This window comes from Neophocaena asiaeorientalis, unplaced genomic scaffold (genome assembly GCF_003031525.2).
Source record: "Neophocaena asiaeorientalis asiaeorientalis breed wild unplaced genomic scaffold, Neophocaena_asiaeorientalis_V1.1 scaffold136, whole genome shotgun sequence".
Classification (NCBI taxonomy): domain Eukaryota; kingdom Metazoa; phylum Chordata; class Mammalia; order Artiodactyla; family Phocoenidae; genus Neophocaena; species Neophocaena asiaeorientalis.
Genome location: NW_020185333.1, coordinates 1,570,270 through 1,595,491, shown reverse-complemented (window position 1 = coordinate 1,595,491; position 25,222 = coordinate 1,570,270). Strand labels below are relative to the sequence as shown.

At 37.5% G+C, this 25,222-nt stretch overlaps 1 protein-coding gene across 2 annotated transcripts; it reads right to left on the bottom strand.

Moving 5' to 3' along the window:
* Window positions 1-396: 396 nt before the first annotated feature.
* NAA50 (N-alpha-acetyltransferase 50, NatE catalytic subunit) lies at window positions 397-25,222 on the bottom strand. 2 transcript variants are annotated; one of them, XM_024735350.1, is made up of 5 exons: window positions 24,904-25,222; window positions 5,977-6,113; window positions 5,469-5,588; window positions 4,965-5,031; window positions 397-3,594 (listed from the first exon to the last, which is right to left on the bottom strand). In XM_024735350.1, exons 1-5 carry the CDS (start codon window positions 24,909-24,911, stop codon window positions 3,417-3,419), a joined length of 510 nt encoding a protein of 169 aa, XP_024591118.1. In that variant the 5' UTR covers window positions 24,912-25,222; the 3' UTR covers window positions 397-3,416. The 2 variants fall into 2 exon arrangements, with proteins under 2 accessions (XP_024591118.1, XP_024591119.1); XM_024735351.1 differs by having other exon boundaries at window positions 5,977-6,110; window positions 24,904-25,216.

The window sequence follows — 25,222 nt, the reverse complement described above, 5'->3', positions numbered from 1 at the left end:
GATGTGATTAAGACACATCGGGCAAAGATCACCCATTGTTTCTTGAATGGAGTAAGCAAAATTCTAACACTTTGGACTAAGATACTGAGTTAATTTTGTTAAAGACAAAATTCTAAATTCGTATTTGTTTGGTACTCAGAAAAAACTTAAAAAGCAATCCCCAACTCACTCAACTAAACTCCTTCCTCACTGTTAACAGAAAGAAAAAAATCTGAATATATGTTCTCTCTAGTCAATGCACACTGCTAATTAGCTCACAGCCTAAAGTGTCAGGTGCTTTTAACAATTGCGTTCAAAATATAGTAACAGTAAGACAGCTTTTCAGATCTTATTTTTTCTCTCATTGGGACTGAACTGCAGATACCAGGCAGTGTTTCTAGCAAGTTCCAAAAGGTCTGAATTAGGAGGCCTTGATTACACTTGGCCTATTTTAATTAGTTTTTAAGTTAGGTCTTAAAGAAAAGTGAAAGTACATAAACCAGTATGGGCAACAGTAAACAATGACTACATATATAGTTGCTGATCTCAGAATTCAACACAATGCATTTACATTTCTTTGACATTTACCAGACATCACAGATTACTACCAGAACATCATGTAAGTTTATTTCAGATGTAACAGCAATGTTAAAATCAACAAGTTTAAATCTTAACTGCACCAAATAAACTCAGCTATTTAAGTATTTTTAAAGTTATTCCCTCCAAAAAACTGAGGGAGCTTTTCTTTTCCACCCCATATGTCATGGTTTCCCAATAGTTCTATTTTTGGAGGACTTTCAATTGATGAGTAAGCCACTTTGGGGATATTTCAGAACTTCTTTCCCCAAATGAAAAGTAATCTGGACAAATTATATATTGCATAGATTTCTCTGCAGATTCTTTTCTTTAGAACCTAAATGGAATTACCATACAATATAATGTTTATCTATTTGCCCTACAGAAAAAAAACTATCTACCCTGAAAAATATGATGGATATATCCTGTGATCTTCCAGTTAATAGAATTTACCTCAACGATAATTTTTATCAAAATAACCAACTGAACATGGGACATTATTTCAGTCTTTACTGACTCATAGGCACGTGAACTAGTGCCCAGCTTCCACCTCTTCTACATCCTCCTCCTCCATAAGTGGATGGAATTATTTCATGTAAGTTTGATGTAGGACAATTCACCCTTTACAAACACTTACAATTTAGGTTAAGTCAGTGACTAGTGTGGAAAAAGAAACACTAAAATGATAGGGAGCCTACACACTCAATTCAAAATTTAATATTTTTTCCTCCATAAATAATATGTACTTAATTGTCATGAGGCAGCTATTCGGTTTTCATTAACCACATTCAGGGATACATTCATAGGACTGATTAGATAGTCCAGGTGAAATGGTTATAGAAATAGAGGCAGTGTCATCTCACAAAACTCATTTATATATCAAAATCTATTCTGATATGCGAAGTTTACAAAAAGGCTGAATCTTCAAACTAATTATGCCTTCTGTAACTCAAGCATTCTTCTCTTGGCAAGAGCAAGCTGAAGCTTATCCATGAAGGTAAATGTTCTTAATGCTAAACTTTTCTTCTAAGCTTAGATTTGGACTGCTTAAGAAACGGATACCCAAGAAACCAGCATGGTCTTTCTACATTTTTACTATCTTAAGATTATAACCCTATAAACTCATTTATCAACTATCTTCCTTTTCTATATTATACTTGGCACTCAACTAAGACCGCTGAAGTCTATTGTACCTTGTATTTTTACATTCTCAAATAAGAACTTAAGATTATAAAATGTGCATAAACATTGTGTAAAATAATTTTGTCATTCAACATATTTGAAGAGATGAAACTTTTATGCCAGAATTTACATAAGAGGATAAATATTATGAATCAATCTTCCTTTTAAAGTCAAATGACAGAAAATTCAAGCTCTGTGCATTGTTTTAAAGTCTAATGAAAACATTTCTTGGGCCACCAGTATTGGCAATGTAGAAAATTTTAAATATTGGAGATGGGATTATGGAGGAAAACATGAAAATTTCAGATGTCTTCTATCTTACAAAAAGTTACCGACCCGTCAAAGCCACTCCCTATGTGCCAGGAAACGAGCTGGCATAAACCAGTCCTGTCAGTAGAGGAGGTCACAGTGACATTTGCGTTATTAACACTTCTAGACTTCTACTTTTTCCAAGAATAGAAGCAATATGTTTAATAATTCCCCCACCCCCAAATCCTTAAACTCAATATCACAGGCACAGAATGTAAGCAAATCTGGGATGTTCTCCAACAGATAAGCAATTAGCACAGCTATGTTATTCTCAAAAATACTGTCTAGATATTCCTTCCTCTAAAATCAAATGCTCAGTGGCCACACTTCTAACCGTCTGCATTAGCTGACATTAAATGCATTTATTGTGCCACAAGTCCATCTAAGCTTCCTTTTAGGTATTTTTCATATGTCCAAGAGACAACACCTGCTTCAGGTTTATTTAGGGGCATTGACCTATAAGGACATCAACTCCATTTTTAAGGTTTGACTAACTATTGTGGATTTACTGAAGAAAAAGGACAGGAGAAAAAAAAGCAAATCACAACAAACCTCTTTAGGTCAGTTAAAGGCCATTATCTCTAGCTGGGATATTAAAAAAAATTAATCTCACCAGCCCACACTCCTAAAGTTAATGCCACTTCTAACAATCAACAGCAGGAAAAATAAACCTGCTAACAACCAGCCCACTCATTAGCAAAAAGCAGTTTAACTCAAATGCTGAGACCAAAGTATAATACTACTTACTCAGACTGTCCCAGCCACCGTCAGCCACCAGCGAGGAAGGAAGAAATAACTGCTTAACAGAACAAAATAAGCTTAGTATTTCTTACAAGGATAACAATGGTCCAACTCCTGAGATAATACTCAGAAGGACAAAAGGTGGAGTGAAGGCAATGTATAGGGATTAGTATCCCACAAAATCTTGAAAACCCCAAAGTACCACAAACACACTAAACTTGTCTATGAGTTAGAGAACAAGATATTGCTGCTGCTGCTTCTTGTCCTTTGAAATATACAATATTTTGTAGGCTCTGCCCTTCAATGTGAAAGCAGGACATTAAAAAAAAAATGAAATTGACACTCAAGTTTTCGGGACCATATATCTTAACTGTGAAACTAAACAGATCTATACCTTCTCCTTCCTACAATCAAACCACCTCATAAAATAAGAAAACTAAAACAATCCAAACATGATTAATAAATCCTTAAAAGTTTAAAACTTTTAGAGGAAAGGGAAAGAAGTTTTGAAGGGAGGAAACACAAGAACAAGGAAGGGGGAAAGGTTTAAAAGAAAGGGGGGGGGGGATCAATGGGCCTCTCTTTTATTTGGCGACAAGCAAGTGCAAGAAAGTTCATCTGTAATTTGTTCAGTTGTCTGTCTTCTGCACATCTGCGTTCTGGCCAGAAGGGACTTTGAGGTTTTTCTGCAGCACATGAGCATCAGCGGGCTCTATCCTCTTATAGTAGTTCTTCTTTGTCTCAATAATCTCAAAGCCAAACTTTCTGTAGAAGTCAATTGCAGACTCATTGCTGATCTGGACATGCCTGAGATACAAGAGGGTATCGGAAAAAAAAAATTAAGATTCCATCAGCTTTTATGTATCCTCCACAGATAGCTATTGGTTGGAGCTGGAATACTGCAGACATTTGTTAGACTCTCTTTACAATTGCTAGGTATCAACAAAGATTAGGTATTCATTTAAGAGAAACTTTGATGACAAATTTATACTTCTCTTTTTTTTTTTTTTTTTTTTGCAGTACGCGGACCTCTCTGTTGTGGCCCTTCCCGTTGCAGAGCACACGCTCCGGACTCGCAGGCTCAGTGGCCATGGCTCACGGGCCCAGCTGCTCCACGGCATGTGGGATCTTCCCGGACCGGGGCACGAACCCGTGTCCCCTGCATCGGCAGGCGGACCCTCAACCGCTGCGCCACCAGGGAAGCCCTCTAACCTAAGTCTTAATCTAACATTTGGAAGACAGCTAGCTGAGATTAGGAGATGCAGGAACAGCATTTATTCTTAAAATCAACAAAGGTTAAAGTATCATAACATTTTTTATTTCAAGAGGAGAAAAGGTTCCTGTAACTAAAAGTACGTAAATAACTATAGGGATGATTCAAAGACCATAGTAACACATTAAAAAATAAACAAACAAAACCTAGGGTGTCAAATGCCTGAATATATCTTTCTGATTGATAAAAAACATGTTAGATTTTGAAAATAATTTGTGCTTTCTCAATTACTCCTCAAGACAGCATTATATAATTTAATCTCTCCCAATGCCAAAGCGAAAATGAGAATAATCTCAATATCTGTATTATAAAGAATCCACATAGGGAACTATATTCAATCTCCTGGGATAAACCAAAATGGAAAAGAATATTAAAAAAGAACGTATGTATGTGTATAAGTCACTTTGCTGTACAGCAGAGATTGGCACAGCATTGTAAATCAACTATACTTCAATGAAAAAAAAAAGAAAAAGAATCCATAGTTGCCACCTTAGCCTTACTCTTAAGATTCAAGTATAAATCAGCTAGGTACTCTCTGATTTTGATGATTAAATTCTACTACTAATGAGCACATCACTGAGAGCCTTGAACAAAACTCAGAGTGCAAACAGATGGCATGATAAAAGTAATATTAATGGTATTAATTTCTTAAATTCTGAAGATCTGAGTTTTAATCTTGGTTTCACATATGTGACTTTGGAGCTCCCACCCCAATGTAATAAAGCAAAACAAGAATGTTTTATCACAGGTTCATTATCTATTATTAAAACAAACTTCATAACTACCACTTCCATGGTATTTCCCAAAGACAATAAGTGACCAGATTTTAAATTTTCTAGTAAAGATTTCTATTGCCAATTTATTAAATTCTTTAGATAAGATCATTAAATATGACTTTACTTACAGATAGATGTTGTCAAAAGTGCCATCTTTTTCACAGATGTTTAAGACATGGTTTAACATTTTAGTTCCTATTAACAAGACAAACAACAAATAAGTAATCTCATAAAAATCAATCTTTAAACTAAACATCTTACTGAGTCCTAACAGAATTTGAGGTAAACACCAGACATCCTGATTTTCCACAATTTTTTTCTCTCTACACTACCTACTGTGTTTAAAACTGCTAGCCGACAAGCAATCTTTATATACAGCCCTTCCAGGAAGAAGGAAAACAGAAAAAGCAAAAGGTGTATTAGTAACAAATCTATTTATATATAGGGCTTTCAATTGAATTATGTTCAATTGACATATAAAACAGTTCTTTTCCACCTTACTTTATATAATTCAGTAACCCTTTCCCAGTATTCCTAGAAGAAATATTGCCTTAGTGGGGTCAGGAACAGTACCAATGTATTTATGCTTCTTTAAGGAAAAAAACAAAACCAAAACCCACAAATAATTTTACCTATTCCTAGCCTTCGGTATGGTGCCAGACATCCTAGTGTCATGATGTAAAGTCTCTTCTGATTCTGTGAATGATCCACCCTACAGCATACTGCACCTACTGCAATATCATTGAAATAGGCTGCCACGGAAAATATAAAGATACAAAGTTTAGCAGACAGAATAACACATTTTACTGAATCTTTCCCTGCCCTTGTACAACGACTAAATTGTTATTAGCATTAATTAAATTTTATCAGGTACTCTGAGTATCAATAGCCTCAAAAATATCCTATACCTTCAGAATTTAAGACCCCTCTTAAATATGTGAAAACACAGACACAGCCTAAATAAGAAAAGATATTTAGCATTTCCTTTTGAAATTCAAGTCTTTTATCTTGATTTTTCTCAGAACCTGGATCACCCCCATTTCCTCAAATCAGTTAACTCTTTTTTTGCCCTGATATTAAAAACTAGAGGTCAAGAACATGAATAAACAAATGAAGGGAAGAAGAAAAACCATATCATACCAAGTTTTGCTAGCTCGCCAACCTCCAGCACATCCTTATAGAACTTGTCATTGTAGCTGACTGGAAAGATCACCTGGTTTAATCTCTTCAGCTGCTTAATATTGTGTGGTGTCACATCTCCCAGCTCGATCCGGCTACTGGAACAAACCAAAATGTACTCAATAAAACATAATTAGCTTCATTTGTTAAGATGGACATATTAAAAGGGTACCAAGTCTTTTTTACATGACTGATAAATCCAACCCTTTCACAGTAATCTTACACTCCACTCCTATGAAGATCACTTATAAGCAGATTTTGACAGTCATTCCATCCAGGTTCCAACTCCTAGCTTTCATACAATTGTATACATTTAGAGACAAATACAGTAAACAACAATTACGAAGAAGGCCAGAATAATAATCTACATATAAATGTTGAAATTTTCAGAAAAATTTAAAGTCATCTATTACTGATCAAAAAGACTGATGATACCTAATTGGCAAAGGGGTGGCAAGTAAGATATTTATACTCTGCTGGCAGGGATGTAAATAGATAAAATATCTTTGGAAGACAATCTACAACTATGTACTAAAAAGCCTAAAAAGTACACCTCCTTTGTCAAAGTATCCCCACTCTAGGAATTTATTCTAAGAAAATAATTAAAATATGCAAGAATCACATGTATTCTGGTCACTGGACACAGGAACCACATACACCAGAGTCACAGAGGGTGGCGACCAAATCCAGATTCCTGGACGCCCCGCCCCCACCCCCTTCAGAAGCAGTGTCTCTGGAAATGGAACATGGGAATCTACATTTCAGCAACAAAACAAAACCAACCAACCAAACAAAACAAACCCCAGCTTGAAAACTACTTATCAAGAACACAACAGTAGCATCGCTAAGTAACCATACTTAACCAAAACAATCGGCTCCATGGGAAAAGGGATAACCACTAAAAAGTTTCAGACTCATGGTAATAAAGTTGATTTGCCTACAGAGCTGTCAACAAATTTTTAAGTGCTCAAATCAATCTCACCACCACATGCTAAAGGTTGATCAAAAGTGACAAGACAAACCTGAATAGCATCTACACAATTTTTCTTCCTATTATCACCAGCACTATCATTTGTAGAGGTTGCTTATATACACTATTTGCCTTCTTAAAAACCTTAACACACCTGAAACTAACACAACATTGTTAATCAACTATACTCCAATATAAAATAAAAAGTTTAAAAAAATTAAAAAAAAATCTTAACAGTGGGTCATAAAAACATTTAAAGAAAACAATGTCATCCACCTGCCAATGCAGGGGACACAGGTTCAATCCCTGGTCCGGGAAGATCCCACCAGGTGCCACAACTATTGAGCCTGCACTCTAGAGCCCGCGAGCCACAACTACTGAGCCGACACGCCACAGCTACTGAAGCCCGCGTGCCTAGAACCTGTGCTCTGCAAGAAGAGAAGCCACCACAATGAGAAGCCCGCACATTGCAATGAACAGAAGTCTCCGCTAGCCGCAACTAGAGAAAACCTGAGCGCAGCAACGAAGACCCAACGCAGCCAAAATATAAATTTAAAAAATAGTATCTTATTAAAAAAATTGTCAAATCAAACTAAAAATGAGTTCAAAAATAAACAAAACAATCTGATGCCAACCAAGCAGCTAGAAAATGACATATGTCCTACCACTAGATGCTAGTTCCACACCACAACTGCATTAGTCAATAGCAGGAAAATGCTAACAATGCACCCTAATTAACCATTTACATCATATGCACAGAGGTTTTGAAAGCTGTTACAGAAATGACTAAACAAGAAAGCTAATCATCACACTTTTATAATGGTTAGAAAAAAGAAAGGAAAAGAAAAAAATCTGAGTGTCCACCATTAGGGGACTGGTTAATTAAATAAAGCATGATACATTTATATTAGAAAGACATTGATATCTTGTTTCCTGGGGATATATATAAATGTATCTCCAACTTTTGTTAACATACAGAAAAATGTTTAAAAGCACATTCAAACAATGTGTGGTTTGTGGATAACTTTTATAACAATATTCTCTGAAATGTTAATAAGATAATCAGAAACGACCAGAATGTATTACAGTTCTTAAAGAACAAAAAAACCTGATTACAGACCCTTATACTCATTTGGAACTTTAGCCTTCCTGTCTCAATTATTTCATTTTTATGCTACTGTTTTTCATTATTCACTATTGTGACCAACCACCCTTGTATATCTTGCATGTCTTCTTAAAATGTAAGCGCACCGAGTTTCTTAGCAGCCACACAAAATTTTAAGATGCAGACATCTTAGTAAAAAATATATAGATCTGTTATATTTTCTCTCAATTTCTAGCCACACGAGTAAATATGAAGTAAATATGGCCTTCTTCCCAAGTATTTGACTAAAATGAATTCCCTTCATGACTCATGTCTCTTTTTTTAAATTTATTTAATTTGTATTTATCTTTGGCTGTATTGGGTCTTTGTTGCTGCGCGTGGGCTTTCTCTAGTTGCCACGAGCAGGGGCTACTCTTTGTTGCCGTGCACAGGCTTCACAGTGTGCGGGCTTCTCATTGCAGTGGCTTCTCTTGTTGCGGTGCACAGGCTCTAGGCGCCAGGGCTTCTGTAGTGGTGGCACGTGGGCTTAGTAGTTGTGGCGCTGGGCTTAGTTACTCCATGGCATGTGGGATCTTCCTGGACCAGGGATCAAACCCATGTCCCCTGCATTGGCAGGCAGATTCTTAACCACTGTGCCACCAGGGAAGTACTGAGTCATGTCTTCTTTACTAGGTTACATCTCATTCACAGAAAAACTTCCCTTTTCATTAAAGCACACCCTGGCTTTCTCTTCTTTAAGGCTGAGGTAAATGACATTTCACCTTAAAATACAGGGATCACATCTTACCTGCACAGTCTCTTCTTTTTTTAAAAAAAAGGATTCCTCCCACTTAATTAATACATCCATCACCTACCTTTTTTTTTTTTTGGTAAGAACATTTAAGTTCTACTCTCTTAGCAAATTTAAATTATACAATACGGTGTTATCAAATATGTTATACTTTAGATTCTCCAAACTTATTCACCTTATAGCTGAAAGTCTGTACCCTTTAACCAACCTTTCTTTATCTTCCCCACCTGGAAACTACTTTTCTACTCTGTTTCTATGAGCTTGCCTTTTTTTTTTTTTGGTAAGAACATTTAAGTTCTACTCTCTTAGCAAATTTAAATTATACAATACGGTGTTATCAAATATGTTATACTTTAGATTCTCCAAACTTATTCACCTTATAGCTGAAAGTCTGTACCCTTTAACCAACCTTTCTTTATCTTCCCCACCTGGAAACTACTTTTCTACTCTGTTTCTATGAGCTTGCCTTTTTTTTTTTTTTTTTTAAGATTCCACATACAAGTAATAAAGTAATACTATGCAGTATTTCTCTTTATCTGGCTTATTTCACTCAGCCTAATGCTACTCTTTAATATTGTACCACAGATTGGGTGCAGTAATTTATTTTAAATATAAGATAGCTTATCATATTGATTATATTTAGAACACACCATTTAAAAATTAATCCAGGGGAATTCCCTGGTGGTCCAGTGGTTAGGACTCCTCACTTCCACTGCAGGGGGCATCGGATCGATCCCTGGTTGGGGAACTAAGATCCCGCATGCCACACAGAAAAAAAAATTACTCCACTGCACTCAAAAGCCAGTCTCTGTATTTTAATAGTGATTGAAAAAATACATTATGAAATCTAATAGTAAAAAACAATAAAGGAAAACTTCAGAATCCAGGAAGCTAAGATTCTAGATAATAAGTGAAAGAACTTGAGTTTTTAAGAGTTTAAGAATAATTTCTAGGTAATTACCATGCTTCAAGTATATGTATAAGTTTTAAAAGGATAATAACCAGGTATTTCATGACTTCATACAGAAGGAAAAGGTGGTCATGGTGCAGTGTGGTAGACTGAAACTAATAAAAGGTAACTACTAAAAAAATTTCCATTAGGGTGGGCAGATCAAGACTAAATACAGAATACAATATTGAATAATTAGGGAATAAGCAGCTTAATCTTACCATGTTTAATTAAAAAAAAAAAGTGTGTCTTGATTAAAAAAACAAACCCAACACCATAGAAATGAGTTAGACATATAGTCTTCTAATATTCTTCTATGCACATATATACTGACAAGTTTTAAAACAGAATTGGAATACTGTATTGTTCGGTAGCTGTTTAAGAAAGAAATTAATCAAGTTTGATTTTTTTAAATTGAAGTATAGTTGATTTACAATACTGTGCCAATCTCTGCTGTACAGCAAAGTGACTCAGTTTTATACATATATACATTCTTTGTCTAATATTCTTTTCCATTATGGTTTATCCCAGGAGACTGCATATAGTTCTCTGTGCTATACAGTAGGACCTTGCTGTTTATAATCAATTTTTATTATTACCAGACTGTCAGCATATACTAGAAACAGAATTATTAAATGTCTATTAAACATAACTTTGTCAGCAAAATTCACCTTCAGATAGAGTTTAACTCTCCTGAACATGATATGTCTGACTGAAATGGAACATTTCTGTAATCCTGATCACTTAGCTCCAAATTATTCTAAGATGTGGATATTCTAAATATATCAGAGTAATATCATCAACTTGTAAATGTAATTCAGTAAAGAACATGTAGTACCAAACGCATAAACATAGTTATGTAGGAATATCAAGTAAATTAGAACATCATTTGACTGTAAATAACCAAAAGCTTTTAGAAGTTAAAAGAACTTGATTAGAAAATTAAATAATAGAGATTTTAAGAACTCCATCATGAATCTTAAATTTTCTATAGTTCTTATGAACATAACAGTTGCCTATTCAAAGCATAAATCAGTTCTATTTCAATAAATATTTCAACACCTATGTGCTAACACCTGGAATGCAAAGGAGTTTACATTCATGTATTCCCCAAACCACAGGCAGTTTGCTATAGTAAAACAAAGTATGCTTTGCGTACATGTGGAAGCCGGGGCTGGAGAGGAGGGCCTTGCACATCAAGATGGTACTTCATTGTCTTCTCTACATTCTCTCAGTGACCTCAATCTATATATAGTCCTATGGATTTAATGCTGCCAACTCCCAAATTTCTGTCTCTAGCCTAGAAATCACTCCTAAATGCCAAAGCATCTCTAGTAGACAGCTCAAATTAAACATATCCAAAACTAGCTATCTGATCTTCCCCACAAAATGTGCTTCTCCTGAAGCTTTCCCTATCAAAGTTGGTGCCCTTTCCATTCTTGGCTGCAAGTTTACTCTCTCACCTCCTTTACGTCTGTTCAAATGATATGTCAGGAAGTCTTACTCTGACACACTCTTTTTTTCCCTTATAATATTCTTGATAGGTTTTCTTATCAATAAGGTTTGTTGGCCTCAAAGAAAGTTTGGAAGTGTTTCTTCTTGCTCTTCAGTTCTGTCAATTCTTGCTTCTGTATTTTCAAGTTATGTTATTAACAGCATAAATATTTGGGACTGTTATGAGTTGATGAATTGATCCTTTTATCATTTTGAAATGTCCCTCTTTGCTGTAATATTCCTTGCCTTAAAGTCTACTTTGTTTATCAATATAGACACACTGTTTTCTTCTAATCAATGTTGCATGGTATATCTTCTACCACCCTTTACTTTGAACTTCTGTGGCCTTATATTTAAAGTGTCTTTTTATAAACAGCAAATGCATAAGAGTCTTGTTCCTTTAATTTGGTAATCAGAGTATTTAGTCTGTTCAGATTTAACATAATTATTGTCATAGTGTATTCAAAGTCCACCAGCTTGCAATTTTCTAATTTGTATCAACTATTAGTTGCTCCTTTATTTTCCAGCCATTTTGGGGGGTCAATTTACTTTCTTCGGGAAAAAAAAATTTTCTTAGCTAAAACAAAACAAAAAAAACTTTTAAAAGTTCACATAAACCTTTTTTTAATTCCTTTTTTTTTTTGCTGCATGGCTTGTGGTATCTTAGTTCCCCAACCAGGGATCGAACCCAGGCCCACAGCAGTGAAAGCACCAAGTCCTAACCACTGGACCGCCAAGGAATTCCCTATATAAAATTAACTTCAGGCATATAGTTCTGAGTTTTGACAAATACGTATAGTCACCTAACTACCACAATTATCAAGAAACACAATGGTTCTATCACCCCAAAAGTCTCCCACATGACCCTTTGTAGTTCAGCTCTACCACCACTCCCAGAGAACCATTAATGTTTTCTGTTTCCCATAGTTTTGCCTTTTCAAGAATACCACATAAATGGAATCACACAATACATTCCCATTTTCTTGGCTTCTTTCATTCAGCACAATGCCTTTGAGATTCACCACACTACTGTATCAACTTCATTCCTTGCTATTGCTGAGTAGTACTCCATTGTATGGATGTACCATGGTTTATACTTTTGTTGAAGGGCATTTGGGTGTTTCCAGTTTTTGGAGATTATGAATAAAGCTGCCACAAACAATTTATGTACAGGTTCTTGTGTGAACATAAGTTTTTCTTTCCCTTGAATACATACATAGGAGGGGATACTGGATCATTAGTTAAGTGTACAAGAGTTTCAGGTGTTCTGCATCGAAACCAGTGTTTGGCACTATCAACTTTTAAAATCTATGCCATTCTAATAGGTGTGTACTGACATTTCACTGCAGTTCTAATTTGCATATCCCTAAATAATGGTGAACATCTTTTCATGTACTTCTTTGCTACCCATATTATCTTCGTTGGTAAAGGTGCTATTGAAATCTTTTGCTCTTAAAAAAATCCTGGGTTCCAATTATTGAGATTTAAGTTACTGTGAATACATGTCCTTTGCGAGTTATGTATGTTGCAGAGGATTTCTCCCAGTCTGTGGCTTTTTTCATTTTCTTAACAGTGTTTTTCACACAGCAGAAGTTATACATTTTGATGAATTTCTTTTGTGGATCATGCTTTTCAGGGTAATATCTAACAAATCTTTGCCTAACCCAAGGCCACTAACATTTAGATTTTTGTTTTCTTCTAGAAGATTTATTACATTTAGGTATATGAGCCTCATCCCCTTACAACCCTCTCATCTATTTTTCTCTTAAACAGCCCTCTTGAGGTATAATTTACATACTATAAAATTCACCTATTTTAAGTGTACAATTCAATGGTTTTAAACTATTTATAGGGTTGTGAAATCATCACTCAATTCAGCTTTAGAGTACTCACATCACATCCCCAAAATCCCTTGTGCACAGCTGAGACAGATCCCCTTACCTACTCCAAGCCAACCACTAAATCTACCTTCTTTCTAAAGACTTGCCATTTCTGAACATTTCATACAATAAATGTGATCTTTTGGACTAGACTTCCTTCACACAGCATAATGTTTTTGAGGTTCATCCATATTGCAATTTGTGTCAGTAGTGGAACAGTACTCCATTGTATGAATATACCACATTTTGTTTATCCATTTACCACTTGATGGGCATTTTACCTGTATTTACTTCCTGGCTATTATAAACAATGCTGCTATGATTACTGCATACAAGTAAGTGTGCAGACACAGGCTTTAGTTTTTTTCTGGTAGATACCTAGAAGTGGGACTGCTGGGTCGTATGGCAAATATGTTTCACTTTTTTTTTTAATTGAAGTTTAATTGCTTTACAATGTTGTGTTCGTTTCTACTGTACAATGAAGTAAATCAGCTATATGTATAGCTATATCCCCGCCCTCTTGGACCTCCCTCCCACCCCACCCATCTAGGTCGTCACAGAGCACCGAGCTGAGCTTCCTATGCTTTATAGCATGTTCCCACTAGCTATCTATTTTATGCATGGTAGTGTATATATGTCCATCCTCATCTCCCAATTCATCCCACCCTCCTCTCCCCTGCCCCGTGTCCACATGTCCGTCCTCTATGTCTACGTCTCTATTCCTGCCCTGCAAATAGGTTCATCTGCACCATTTTTCTAGATTCCACGTATATGTGTTAATATATATTTTTCTTTTTCTGGCTTACTTCACTCTGTATGACAGACTCTAGGTCCATCCACATCTCTACAAATGACCCAATTTCATTCCTTTTTATGGCGGAGTAATAGTCCATTGTATATATGTACCACATCTTCTTTTCCATTCATCTGTCATTGGACATTTCAGTTGTTTCCATGTCCTGGCTATTATAAATAGTGCTGCAATGAACACTGGGGTACATGTTTTACTTTTTAAAGAAACTGCCTGTGGTAGGCAGAATAATGGCCCCCGGAGGCTGTCCATGTTCTAATCTCAGGAACCTTTAATATGTTATTTTACATGAAAAAAGGACTTTGCAGATGTAAGATCCTGAGATGGGAAAATTAACCAGGATTATCTGGGTGGGCCCCCTGTAATCACACAGGTCCTTAGGAGTCAGAGAAGATGTGATTAAGAGCAGAGACACGAGAGACTTAAAGATGCTATGCTGCTGGCTTTGAAGATGAAGGCTCATGAACCAAGGAATGCAAGTGGTCTTAGAAGCTGAAAAGGCAAGGAAACGTTACATCATCTTGAGCCTCTAGAAGAAACACAGTCCTGTTGTATCAGTTTCCCAGAGCTGCCTTAACAAATTACCACAAACTCAGTGGCTTAAAACAACAGAAATGTATTCTCTCGAAGTACTGGAGGCTGGAAGTCCAAAATCAGAATGTCGGCAGGGCCATGCCCTCTAGGCTCTGGAGCAGAATCTTTCCTTGCCTTTGCCAGCTTCTGGTAGCCTCAGGTTATTTCTTGGCTTGTGGCAGCATAACTCTGCCTCTATCTTTACATGGTCTTCTGTGTGTATGTATGCTCTCCTCTTGTAAGGACATTAGTCATTTAGGGCCCACCCCAATTGAGTATGACCTCATCTTAATTACATTTGCAAAGATTCTACTTCTAAATAAGGTCACATGCTAAAATTTCAGGTAGACAGGAGTCACTATACCTACCATCATCTTGATTTTAACAGAGTGAAACCCCTTTCAGACTTTCGGTCTCAAGAACAAAGATGGGGCTTCCCTGGTGGCGCAGTTGTTGAGAGTCCGTCTGCCGATGTAGGGGACACAGGTTCGTGCCCCGGTCCGGGAGGATCCCGCAAGCCGCGGAGCGGCTGGGCCCGTGAGCCATGGCCGCTGAGCCTGCGCGTCCGGAGCCTGCGCTCCGCAACCGGAGAGGCCACAGCAGTGAGAGGCCCGTGGACCGCAAAAAAAAAAAAAAAAAAAAGAACAAAGATGATACATTTGTGTTGTTTAAGCCACTAAATTTGTTACAGTAGTAAGGGAAAACTAATATGTTGCTAAACTGTTTCCCTAAGTGGCCAGACCATTTACATTCCCATTAGCTATGTTTTAGGGTTCCAGTTTCTCCACATCCTCACCAATGCTTTTTACTGCCTTTCTGTTTATATTTATTCTAGTGGTGTGAAGTGACAATCTCATTTCAGAAGTAAAAGAGTAGGAGCCCATAAAGATGTCTGAGAAACAATGTTCAAGAGAGTAGGGATAAATCTGGAGAAGCAGTGTCGTAAAATCCAAGATTGGGTTCTAAACCTGGTTATACACCAGAATCATTCTGCCAGTTAAAAACTCAAATTCCCACATCCTACCTTGGAATCTTTACTTCTGTAATAAAGCTTGTTCTTTTAACCATACAAATTAAACACCCACTTTAATCAAGAAACTTCCTACTGCATGTGTGTAAATTTCTAAATCCAAGGAGTCTGGTAAGGGAAATAGAGACTAAAGACAGGCACAGGGAAGTGGAATAGACCACTGCAAAAAAATACACTATATGATCAGAGTGGGTTTCCATAAAATGTTAATCATGTCCCCATAAAATGTTAATCATTTCCCTTATGCAAGCAGTACAGTATGTTACACTATAGCTTTAATGTATGTGACATAACTGGTATTGAGGAACTGTGACCCAAACTCAAATCAGCCTAACTCTGAAAGCTGGGTTTTTAAAATCACTACACTGACTGCTTACTTCAGGTAAGATTTCAATATAATTTAACAATATAGACTATTTTTAATTTATCGGTTCAAGACCTCTGTTCTGTAGGTAAGCCCCAAATTCCTAGCCTAGAAGTCAAATCAGCCATGTGGCCACATCTACTTGACTCAACAATTTTTTGTTTTTCCAAATTAACTTGGTTGCTAATACTTAAATCAGAAGATTTTACATAAAGCCTACATTTCTTGTTTTATTCATTTACCTTATCTGCTTGGTCCCAGGTCCTGGGTTCCTGTTGGCACTAGAGTTCACAACTCTAAGTAAAAAACTTAAGACAGCAGTTATTAAAGTAACTAAATTATTCTCTTAGCTCAAGTAAATTCATGTGACATGTTATTTTTTCTTGTTTTTCAAATCCATAACAAACTCTAACACATCTTCATACCAAAGTTTTGAGACTAAGATCTAAGCGTGGGGGACAGATTCATACAGCACAAGCATCCACAGAAATGTGAACCAAGTCCTTAGATCTGGAAAACACAGCTACTTACTTGCCTCCTACTTTTAGAGAGTAGCACCACAAGATTAGCCTGTTACTCAGTCAAATCTCAAATAATCTTTGCACTTAGAATATGGTAGTAGGAAACCTTTACCCTTGGCTTAAAAAACAAGTGGTATTTATCATGGGAAAAGTATTTAGTATAGCAACATCAGATAATAAGCACTCAAATGTTTCTAGCTTTTAAGGGTAATGTCAATTATGGCCATAATTACAAAAACAAAATTTAGTGGCAATATTCTGAAAGGCCACAAGATGGAGATACGACTACACAAAAGTGGGTCTTTCTTGGGCAAAGTCTGACTGCTAAAGTTACATAGCAAAAAGAGGAAATGATGTATAGAGAAAGCTTAAAGTCTTTATACTTTAGATGGGTATTTAAGTGCACCCTGGCACAAAATTTTAACTGTCTGGTCACTTCTTATGAAGAGTGTTTGATCTGGAAGGGACCTTAGAACCACTGGCTCTCTTCCCCTTCATTTTGCAGATGATGGAACTGAAGTCCAGAGATAGATGTGCCTGTAGTTATACAGTCAATTATCAATAAAGCCAGAATCAGGCTTATGTCTACGAATTCCATTATAGTGCAAGATTAGCCACACCATATGACTTCCCTCAAAGGAGTCATCTTTACTTCTCAAGGTTAAGAGAGAGAGAGAAATACCCAACATTTATCTAAGGTGTACTGATAAAGGACTTTTGCATAAAATTTAAGTCTTCTGGCAAGGATCAAAGTATGCCCATGGTCCTTTGATTAAAAATTTCAAGGGGTTTAGAGATAATTTTTTCTTAGCTAGCAGTAATCTGGTTCTAAACTCTTGCCTTCAAGTAAATTACATGAAAGAGTGATTCCTCTAAACTATAAATTCCTTCAACCTAAAAGTAAGCCCACTCAGCATTTATCAAAGCACAGCTTAAATACTAACTGCTCATGAGGCCTTAACCTGCTGAGATTTCCACCTCATTTGAATTATATTACAGTTGTACTCTTCCAAGGCACAGAACTTCTGCACTGCTATAAGCATCTGTTTTCAAACCTTACCTCTTCTACTGAACTACAAGACTTAGGGCAGAACCTCAACTATTTCAAGGATTGCTAAAATACTTTTAGTAAATCTAAGAATCTCTAGGACCTTGGTAAAACCGATGAGCTCTCTTTCATCTCATCTAGATTTTAGAGCAGTTTCTCAATCTTGGTACTACTGATATTTAGGGCTTGATAATTTTGTTGTGAGGGCTTTCCCAGAGCACCCTGGGATGTTTAGCAGCATTGCTAGCCTTACCCACTAGATGTCAGTAACCATCCCATCCCACTGTGACAACTAAAAATGTCTCCAGACATTATCAGATGTCCAGAGTGGGGTGGGAGATGTACCACTGGTTGAGAGTCACTGTTCTAGAGGTTTAGCAGGTTATCAAAAAAGCAGTGGTGGGTGAATCAGTCCTCCAAGCTGTGTGACTGCAAGTATCAGGTGTGTAAAAATCTCAGTAATTATTTGGTTGGGTACCAGAAATGCTAAACACACACAGGGACACAATATACTCAAGGTTATAACCTAAAAAAGAATAAAATTATCCTTTGAAAAATTTTTCCATCGTTATCTATATGTTCAATTAGGAGAGCCCCTTCCCAGCTATGGCTCTTTCCCTACTACTACCTGAACACTGATGTTTTTACTTACAAATCTCTGAATTCAAGCACATATTTCCAACGGCTTACTGGCTATCTCTACAGGAATCACAAATTCAACACATCAAAAACTGAACTCATCGTTCTCCATAGGAAATCTGTTCTCTACCTTTCCGAACAGCTCCATCATTCATCCAATACAGACACTGAGCTTCAGATGCACTCTAACATCCCATTTTAATCCCTGATAATTCTGCCTCCCAACTAACTTTATAACCTGTTCCTATACCCTTTCTCTTAGCAGCATGGTTCAGGCCATCATTTCAACACATATTTTAATAGCCTAATAAAGGGGAATAAGACTAGAGCCAAGGAGACAAAGCCATCACAATGCAGTCAGAATAATCCTAAAACACAAATCTGACCACTTCTCTGCGTAAAATCTTTCAAAAAAGTTGCGCATAATCTACCAAATAAAATTCAAGTAGCCCTTCATCGCCTAGCTGTGGCCACTGGCCTAGCCTTCTCCCCAACACCCCCCCATTGTTTTTTGGCCATATAAAACTACTCAAAAACCCCACCACCCAACAAGCTTTCTTCCCTTCTTGGCCCACCTCTATATTTGTTTTATACTACATTTACAGATACATTAGTAGACTATGGATACTATCTTAGAGCTACTGTGAGGATTAAATGAGACTACTGCCTGGCACATTGCCTTAACAGTGCCTCCTCTGTAAAAGGTAATAGTGGCATGGGGAAGGGATGGGAGAGCAGGTCCCAAAAAGCAGACACAAGAGCAAAATGAATAGTGCAGCTTAAAAGAGAACAATTCAAATATGATTCCAAAGTTTTGTTTCTTGCTATCACAGAAAGCTAGAGCTGACAGAGACCAGGAATGGCAAACGTGTGACACACGTGCCATTAATAATCAATGACATCACTTGTTTTCCCCACAGTCTGAGAACTCATCAAAGCTACCAACAGACTAAATATAATACTGATAAGATACTATCAACAGATAAGAACTGGCACAAGAACTCAAACCTTCAGCCTTTCCTATTCAGGTTCAAGCTGTTCTCTTTAAAGACAAAGAAATGAGGGAATTCCTGGTGGTCCAGTGGTTAGGACTCAGTGATTTCACTGCCAGGGCCTGGGTTCAATCCCTGGTTGGGGAACTAAAGATCCCACAAGCTGCAAAAGAGACAAAGAAATGAGGGCCCAGAAGCCAAGAAACTTATTAGTCAGTGTCCCTACTACTGCTAACTATTATTGGTGGCACACTGAACTATAAAATGTGGTTGCTTTTAGTTCAAATGCCTTTTGCATTATAGTAAGTCTCCTTTTTGAAGATAAATTATGCTACAAATAACAAACTACATTCTGGGGGGTGGGGGGCATCCAAATATTTCTTTAAATATATCTTAGTTTTCTGGAAGGAGAAATAAGAAAAATTTTAAATGCATACAAATGGCCAGTAAAAGTGGGAAATGTCCAACTCCACCAAGTAATCAACAAGAAAGGAAGAAAGAAAGGCCATTTATCACCTAATCAGCAAAGTAAAATTAGAATTAAGGGTATATGTGTATATGTCCTCAAAACCAACTTGTCAAGACACTATTAGTTATTTCTATCATTTTAGAAATGCTCAATGTATGCCACTCATCGCAGACAAAGGTAATTTACACCACCCATCACTCAAATGGCAGCCACAATGTCTTCCTCCATTTTCCTTTAAGTTTCTGCAAGTGCTCCTCCCTTTCTCCACTAGCCCTAGAAGAAGAGAAGGGCACTCTCATACACTGCTGTCAGTATAAATTGTTACTATCTTTCTGGAGGTCAGTTGGCAACAAATATCAGAGCTTTAAAAATGGCAGTACTTTCTGATCCAAAAAATTCTCCTCTAGTGAATTATCCAAAAGAAATAATTAAGGATGTGTGTCCAGTAGTTATACAAGCAAGCATTCTGCTCTACTGAAGACTGAGAGGAGAAGTCTGAACTTGGGAAATAAGGTTTTCCCTTAAGAACAGCTTCAGCAATGACAGAGGTAGAATACAGGTTGTACTAGCTCAGGCAAGGCAAATACATACTTCCAATTACCCCTTCATTTACCCAGAGGATACTACTGGATTATAATATCTTAATTGAAAACCAGGAGTGGTTACCACAGAGGTATAAACAGCCACACACTATGTGTTGTCCCACATTTGAAACATTTACCATCCAGGAACTAGATCCTAAGGGAAGAGATCATGTTTTAGACAAATTTGTTTTTTTCAGGGTCTAGCACAGCACAGTCCAACAGAAATATAATTCGAGTCACATATGTAATTTAAAAATTTCTAGGTCCAGGGTTCAAATCCCTGTTAAAAAAAACTTTTTCCCCCTAATATCTACATTAACAAGGCATAAAGAAACAGCTGAAATCATTGCAACATGTAATCAAAATAAAATTAATGACCTTTTAAAAAAATCTTTTTTTCATACTAAGTCTTTAAATCCAGAGCACATTACACTTACGGCATGTCTCAATTCAGATGGTAATTTTCCTTGTAAATGTTTTATCTGTACTTATATTTCATAAAATTTACAGTGGATTCACACATCCAAGTTGTTCGAAACATACATAAAAATTGTCCAACAACTGACATTTTAATTCAGCTCCTCAGTAACACAAGACACATTTCAACTGCTCCACAGCCAAACATAGCTAGTCACTACTGTATTGGACAAGACAGGACTAACGTTCTGCTAATAAGTCAGGCACTGAATGAATGTAAACAGCACATGATGGAAGAGAACAGCTCAAGAGAAAGGAGTGTTCTGTGATAGCATAATTATATAATTTTGTAAGTTATTAAACTATAATCATACAATTCTCATTTCTATGACGCGAAGGACGTTTCTACTGATTAGTACTGGTATTCTAACGGTTTCTGTAGGCTGCACTTTTAAAAAAAGAAAAAATGACAGCCATTTAAATAATTGAGAAGGTGTATCTTTCCAGATGGCACAAAGCTGGAAGCCATAGCTAATACCTAGAAGAGAAAATCAGGAGTCAAAAGAATTTCTACAGACCAAAAGAGAGGATTTAGCAAAGTGAAATTTACTATAGATATTAGTTTGGTCTGGCAAAAGCACTGGCTTTGAAAGATAATGCTTTATGAGTGCCTTTTAAAAATCTTTCCCAACCCACAGTTCTTGATTATTGTGCGTTTTGTTCAGAACTTTACCAACAGCTGTCCACAATTTGGGGAAGAAATCACAACACTGATGGCAACACAGCATTACTCACCAATGCACACATCTGTACTGGTAGCAGATATACTTTTTAAATTATACAGTTGATTATATTTACAGATAGATGCAAACACCTGATCTTATGATTTATGGTGTTGTTGTACCTGCTCATCTGCATATTGAAAGATATCTTACTGCAGTTTACTTTCCTTTTATTCTCCTTTATATTAGTTAGGATATTGATTTTTTAAAATTATGGTACAGACAGGTTATATTTTATATGAATTCATCTGAACAAAGCAAGGGAACATTACAAAGTATTTGTTAAAATCCAGTAACTTAATCAACATCCTACAAATCATTGGCTTCACAGAAGCAAGGAGTATGAATTGCAGTTTTACAAAAGTTCCTGAATTCTACATACTTCGGCCTTACTGGCTTTCTTTTTTTGTTTTTTCCCCTGACAAAAACAGCAATAAAACCTTAAAAAAAAAACTTTTATTGACATATAAGATACACTCGGTAAAGAGCACAAATCTTGTTACAGCTCAATGATTTTATACATATGTATACACCTCTGCAACCAATACCCAAGGTAAAGATACAGAATGTCTCTAGCACCTCAGTAAAGTTATTTGTGCCCTTTTCCAGTCCATGTAACAATTATTTTCTGAGTTCTTCAACATAGACTATTTCTACTTGCAAAATCTTATATTTTAACACTTCAATTAGGAAACTACACTGTTCTATATACTATATTATTGCTGTCATCTTTACTTTGTTCACATCTAGTTAAAGACATCTTTATTAGAATTTACACCTCTTTGCTACAATTGAAGGGCAAATGGACTCAGTTTTACTTTCTATTATATCGACTAATTACACTGCCATCTCATTTCAGTCATGGCTGTGTATAGCATACCTTCTTGCTTGAATATCACCCTCCCTACAGGGGAACAGATAAAAATAATCAGCTTACCATCCACAAATTCAACCTATTATGTCCCTGGTTCATAAAAACAAGCAACCTCAGTACAAGTAACACTTCATAATATACTTCAAATTTCTAAACCATGCATATAAATGCATGCAGTAATCAACAACTGGAAGCTTATCTACTATGGAGGAAAGGCAATACATGCCAATACCATGGAATGTCCTACTGCTACTAATAAAAAACTAAGTAAAAATATGAAGAAAAAGCCAGGTAAAATAGTTAAGTTTTAAAAGTTTCAAAACGATAGACAATACAGGCAACGATGTAAAATATTGAAACAGTAGACTGATTCAGAGTGAGGAGTTCTGCATGTTTTCAATTTTAGATATTTGTATTCAACTTACAGTTCAATTAGCTCAATATACAATAAAACACTTAGCAAATAAAATTTCGTACAAAAACCACATAATCAGGACCACTGTTTCATTTTCACAGGCCTTCATAAACCAAGAGTCAGGACTATAACACTGACTACATTGTACACGGTGATACAAATCTTTGAACTCAAGAACCTTAAAATCTTTTAAATAATATCCACTGTCTTCATTTGTTCAGTGCCTTAAGGGCAAGACTAACAAATGAGAAAAATTTTACAGTCCCATCTTACCTGGGAGTTAGTTCACCTTAGAAGTTCCTCTGAAATCATCTTAAAAGTCTACCATTAAGAACATGATCTTAAGCTCCCAATAGTAAGAGGTGATAGGAACTAGACTTAAGGACTCTACATTTTAGGCATAGTTGCTGGCATTAGGTACAGCTTCAGTAACTATAAATTTCCTCTAAATTTGACCAGTTACTCATTTCCGGAGATTGGCCTCCATCATTTTGTTACATAAAAAATAACCATTTTAAATAAAAAGATAATTGCCTCATGAGTATGTTAACTAAAGGTAGATTACTTCTATTGCCAAGTTAGTATCAGGAAGAGCATTACATCCTAGGCAGACTGAGCTAGATCAAAAGATTTTGGATCTAAACATCCAGAATAATTCCTTGGAGGCATTCCTTTATAAATCCATGCACAAGCTCAACACCAAGAACTCTTCAGCCTCATTTTTATTACTTTAACAAAGACAAATAAGCACTGAGTGCCAATGAGAACACAAAAACAACTAAGAGACAGCATCCATACTCAAGGAAAAAAGAGATCAATCTCGCCAAGTTATATTGGATCATATACAAAACAGCCAAACTTCCTAGATCATGATTCAAGTGCAGCACATACTTCAAATACCCCCTCAATTAGTATCCTGATTGGAACTCTTTAGAACTTGATGTGAATTAATGCAGGTACTGTGAAAATTTCTTCATGATTTCTAAGCTTGATACAAAACACGCAATTCGACATTACCGTGGATTCTCAATATTTAAAGCAAAATCAGAGTAAGGAATCACGCTACAGACTTTCAAATTCAACTTTCTTGGACCTCTTCTGCGACCTCAAACACATATACACACCGACGTAATATACAGACCCTTGTTTTAGGCAGTATGAGATTACTTCGAACAGACTTCTACTTCATCTTCAAAAGGGCTGCTTTACAGTCTGAAAGGCTTCGCTAACTCAAAACAGTTACAATTCTTTAACTGACTTGCTATCGTAGAAAACACTCAGCACCTCCTCAGAAAGCTTTTAACACTGATTAAGATTCCATTTCGTTCTTTAAGGAGGGTAAAGGCAAGCTTCAAAACGGCTCACTCCGTCAATAAGTTAAAACACAGTGTTAGGTAATTAATACTTTAACAGTATGCAATTTAATAGTAAGATGACATCTTACCCAAATGGAAACAGTCGAACCAAAATAATCCCTAACTTTGTCCAAGAGGGAACCTGTGAAAGAATATTCACTTTGCTAAACCCCTGAAGAAAGCTTCACTAGGAACCCAGGACCCCCTCGCGGCACAAGGGCAACAGTAAACGGCTGGAGCAATAGCTCCACCTACTGATCAGCAACACTTCCTTAAACATTTTGGCACCCCAAGTCTTCAGTGCTCACGCTCTCTCCCCCTCCTCCACTCGCTCTGACCCAACCCAAATCCAGTTGAGTCACTAGCTCTTAATACTCCTTTCCGTGCTCTTTATTCCAATTCCTGCTCCCTCCAGAAGGTTCTGCACGGCTTCCAAGTGTGAATAAGCCCGAAAGGTGTCAAAGACCACAGTTCTCAGTGTCGAGCCGGGATCTGAAGAGGACAACCAAACCGCTTCACTCGGAGGGGCGGGCCGGGGGTGGCTCCGCAGTCCGCGTCCGGGCAGGAGGCCCCAGGCGCCTCACGACAGCTTTTCCCCGCTGCCCCACTCAGCAGCTGGTGTGCACTAAACCCGCACTCGTCCTCCAGGCCCAAACCCTAGGCTCCCCGGGTCTCGCCCGCCAACAGCCGGAGCCGAGCCTCCGCCCCCTCCATGAGCAGAGAAGCCCAGAAACCTCCCTCCGCCGGGTCTTCGCCCGGAGTCTCTCCCTTCCTTCGCAGCCCCTCTCCCCCGCCGGTCGGGCCCTGCCCGGCTGCCCTTCCTCACCCTTTCATCTTCCCCGCCTGCTGAGGCCGTTGTTACCACCGATATCAACGCCGTTGTCGTCGCCGCCCTGAGCTCTCCGCGCCCTCAGCTCGGGCCACTCCACCCCGCAAGCCGGCCTCCTCGCTTAGGGCAGGGAGCTGAGCGGGTGACGGAGGCCGCGAGAGTCGAGCGCGGCCCTGCGTCTCCAGAGGGGGCGGGGGTGCCTCCCGCCGCCGCGCTAGTGCCGCCGCTTCTCCACACGTGCACACGGGGCACTGGCCTCCCGCCCTCCAGCACCGCAGCCGCCAGCCCGACCCGCCGCCGCGCTGTGACCTTTCAC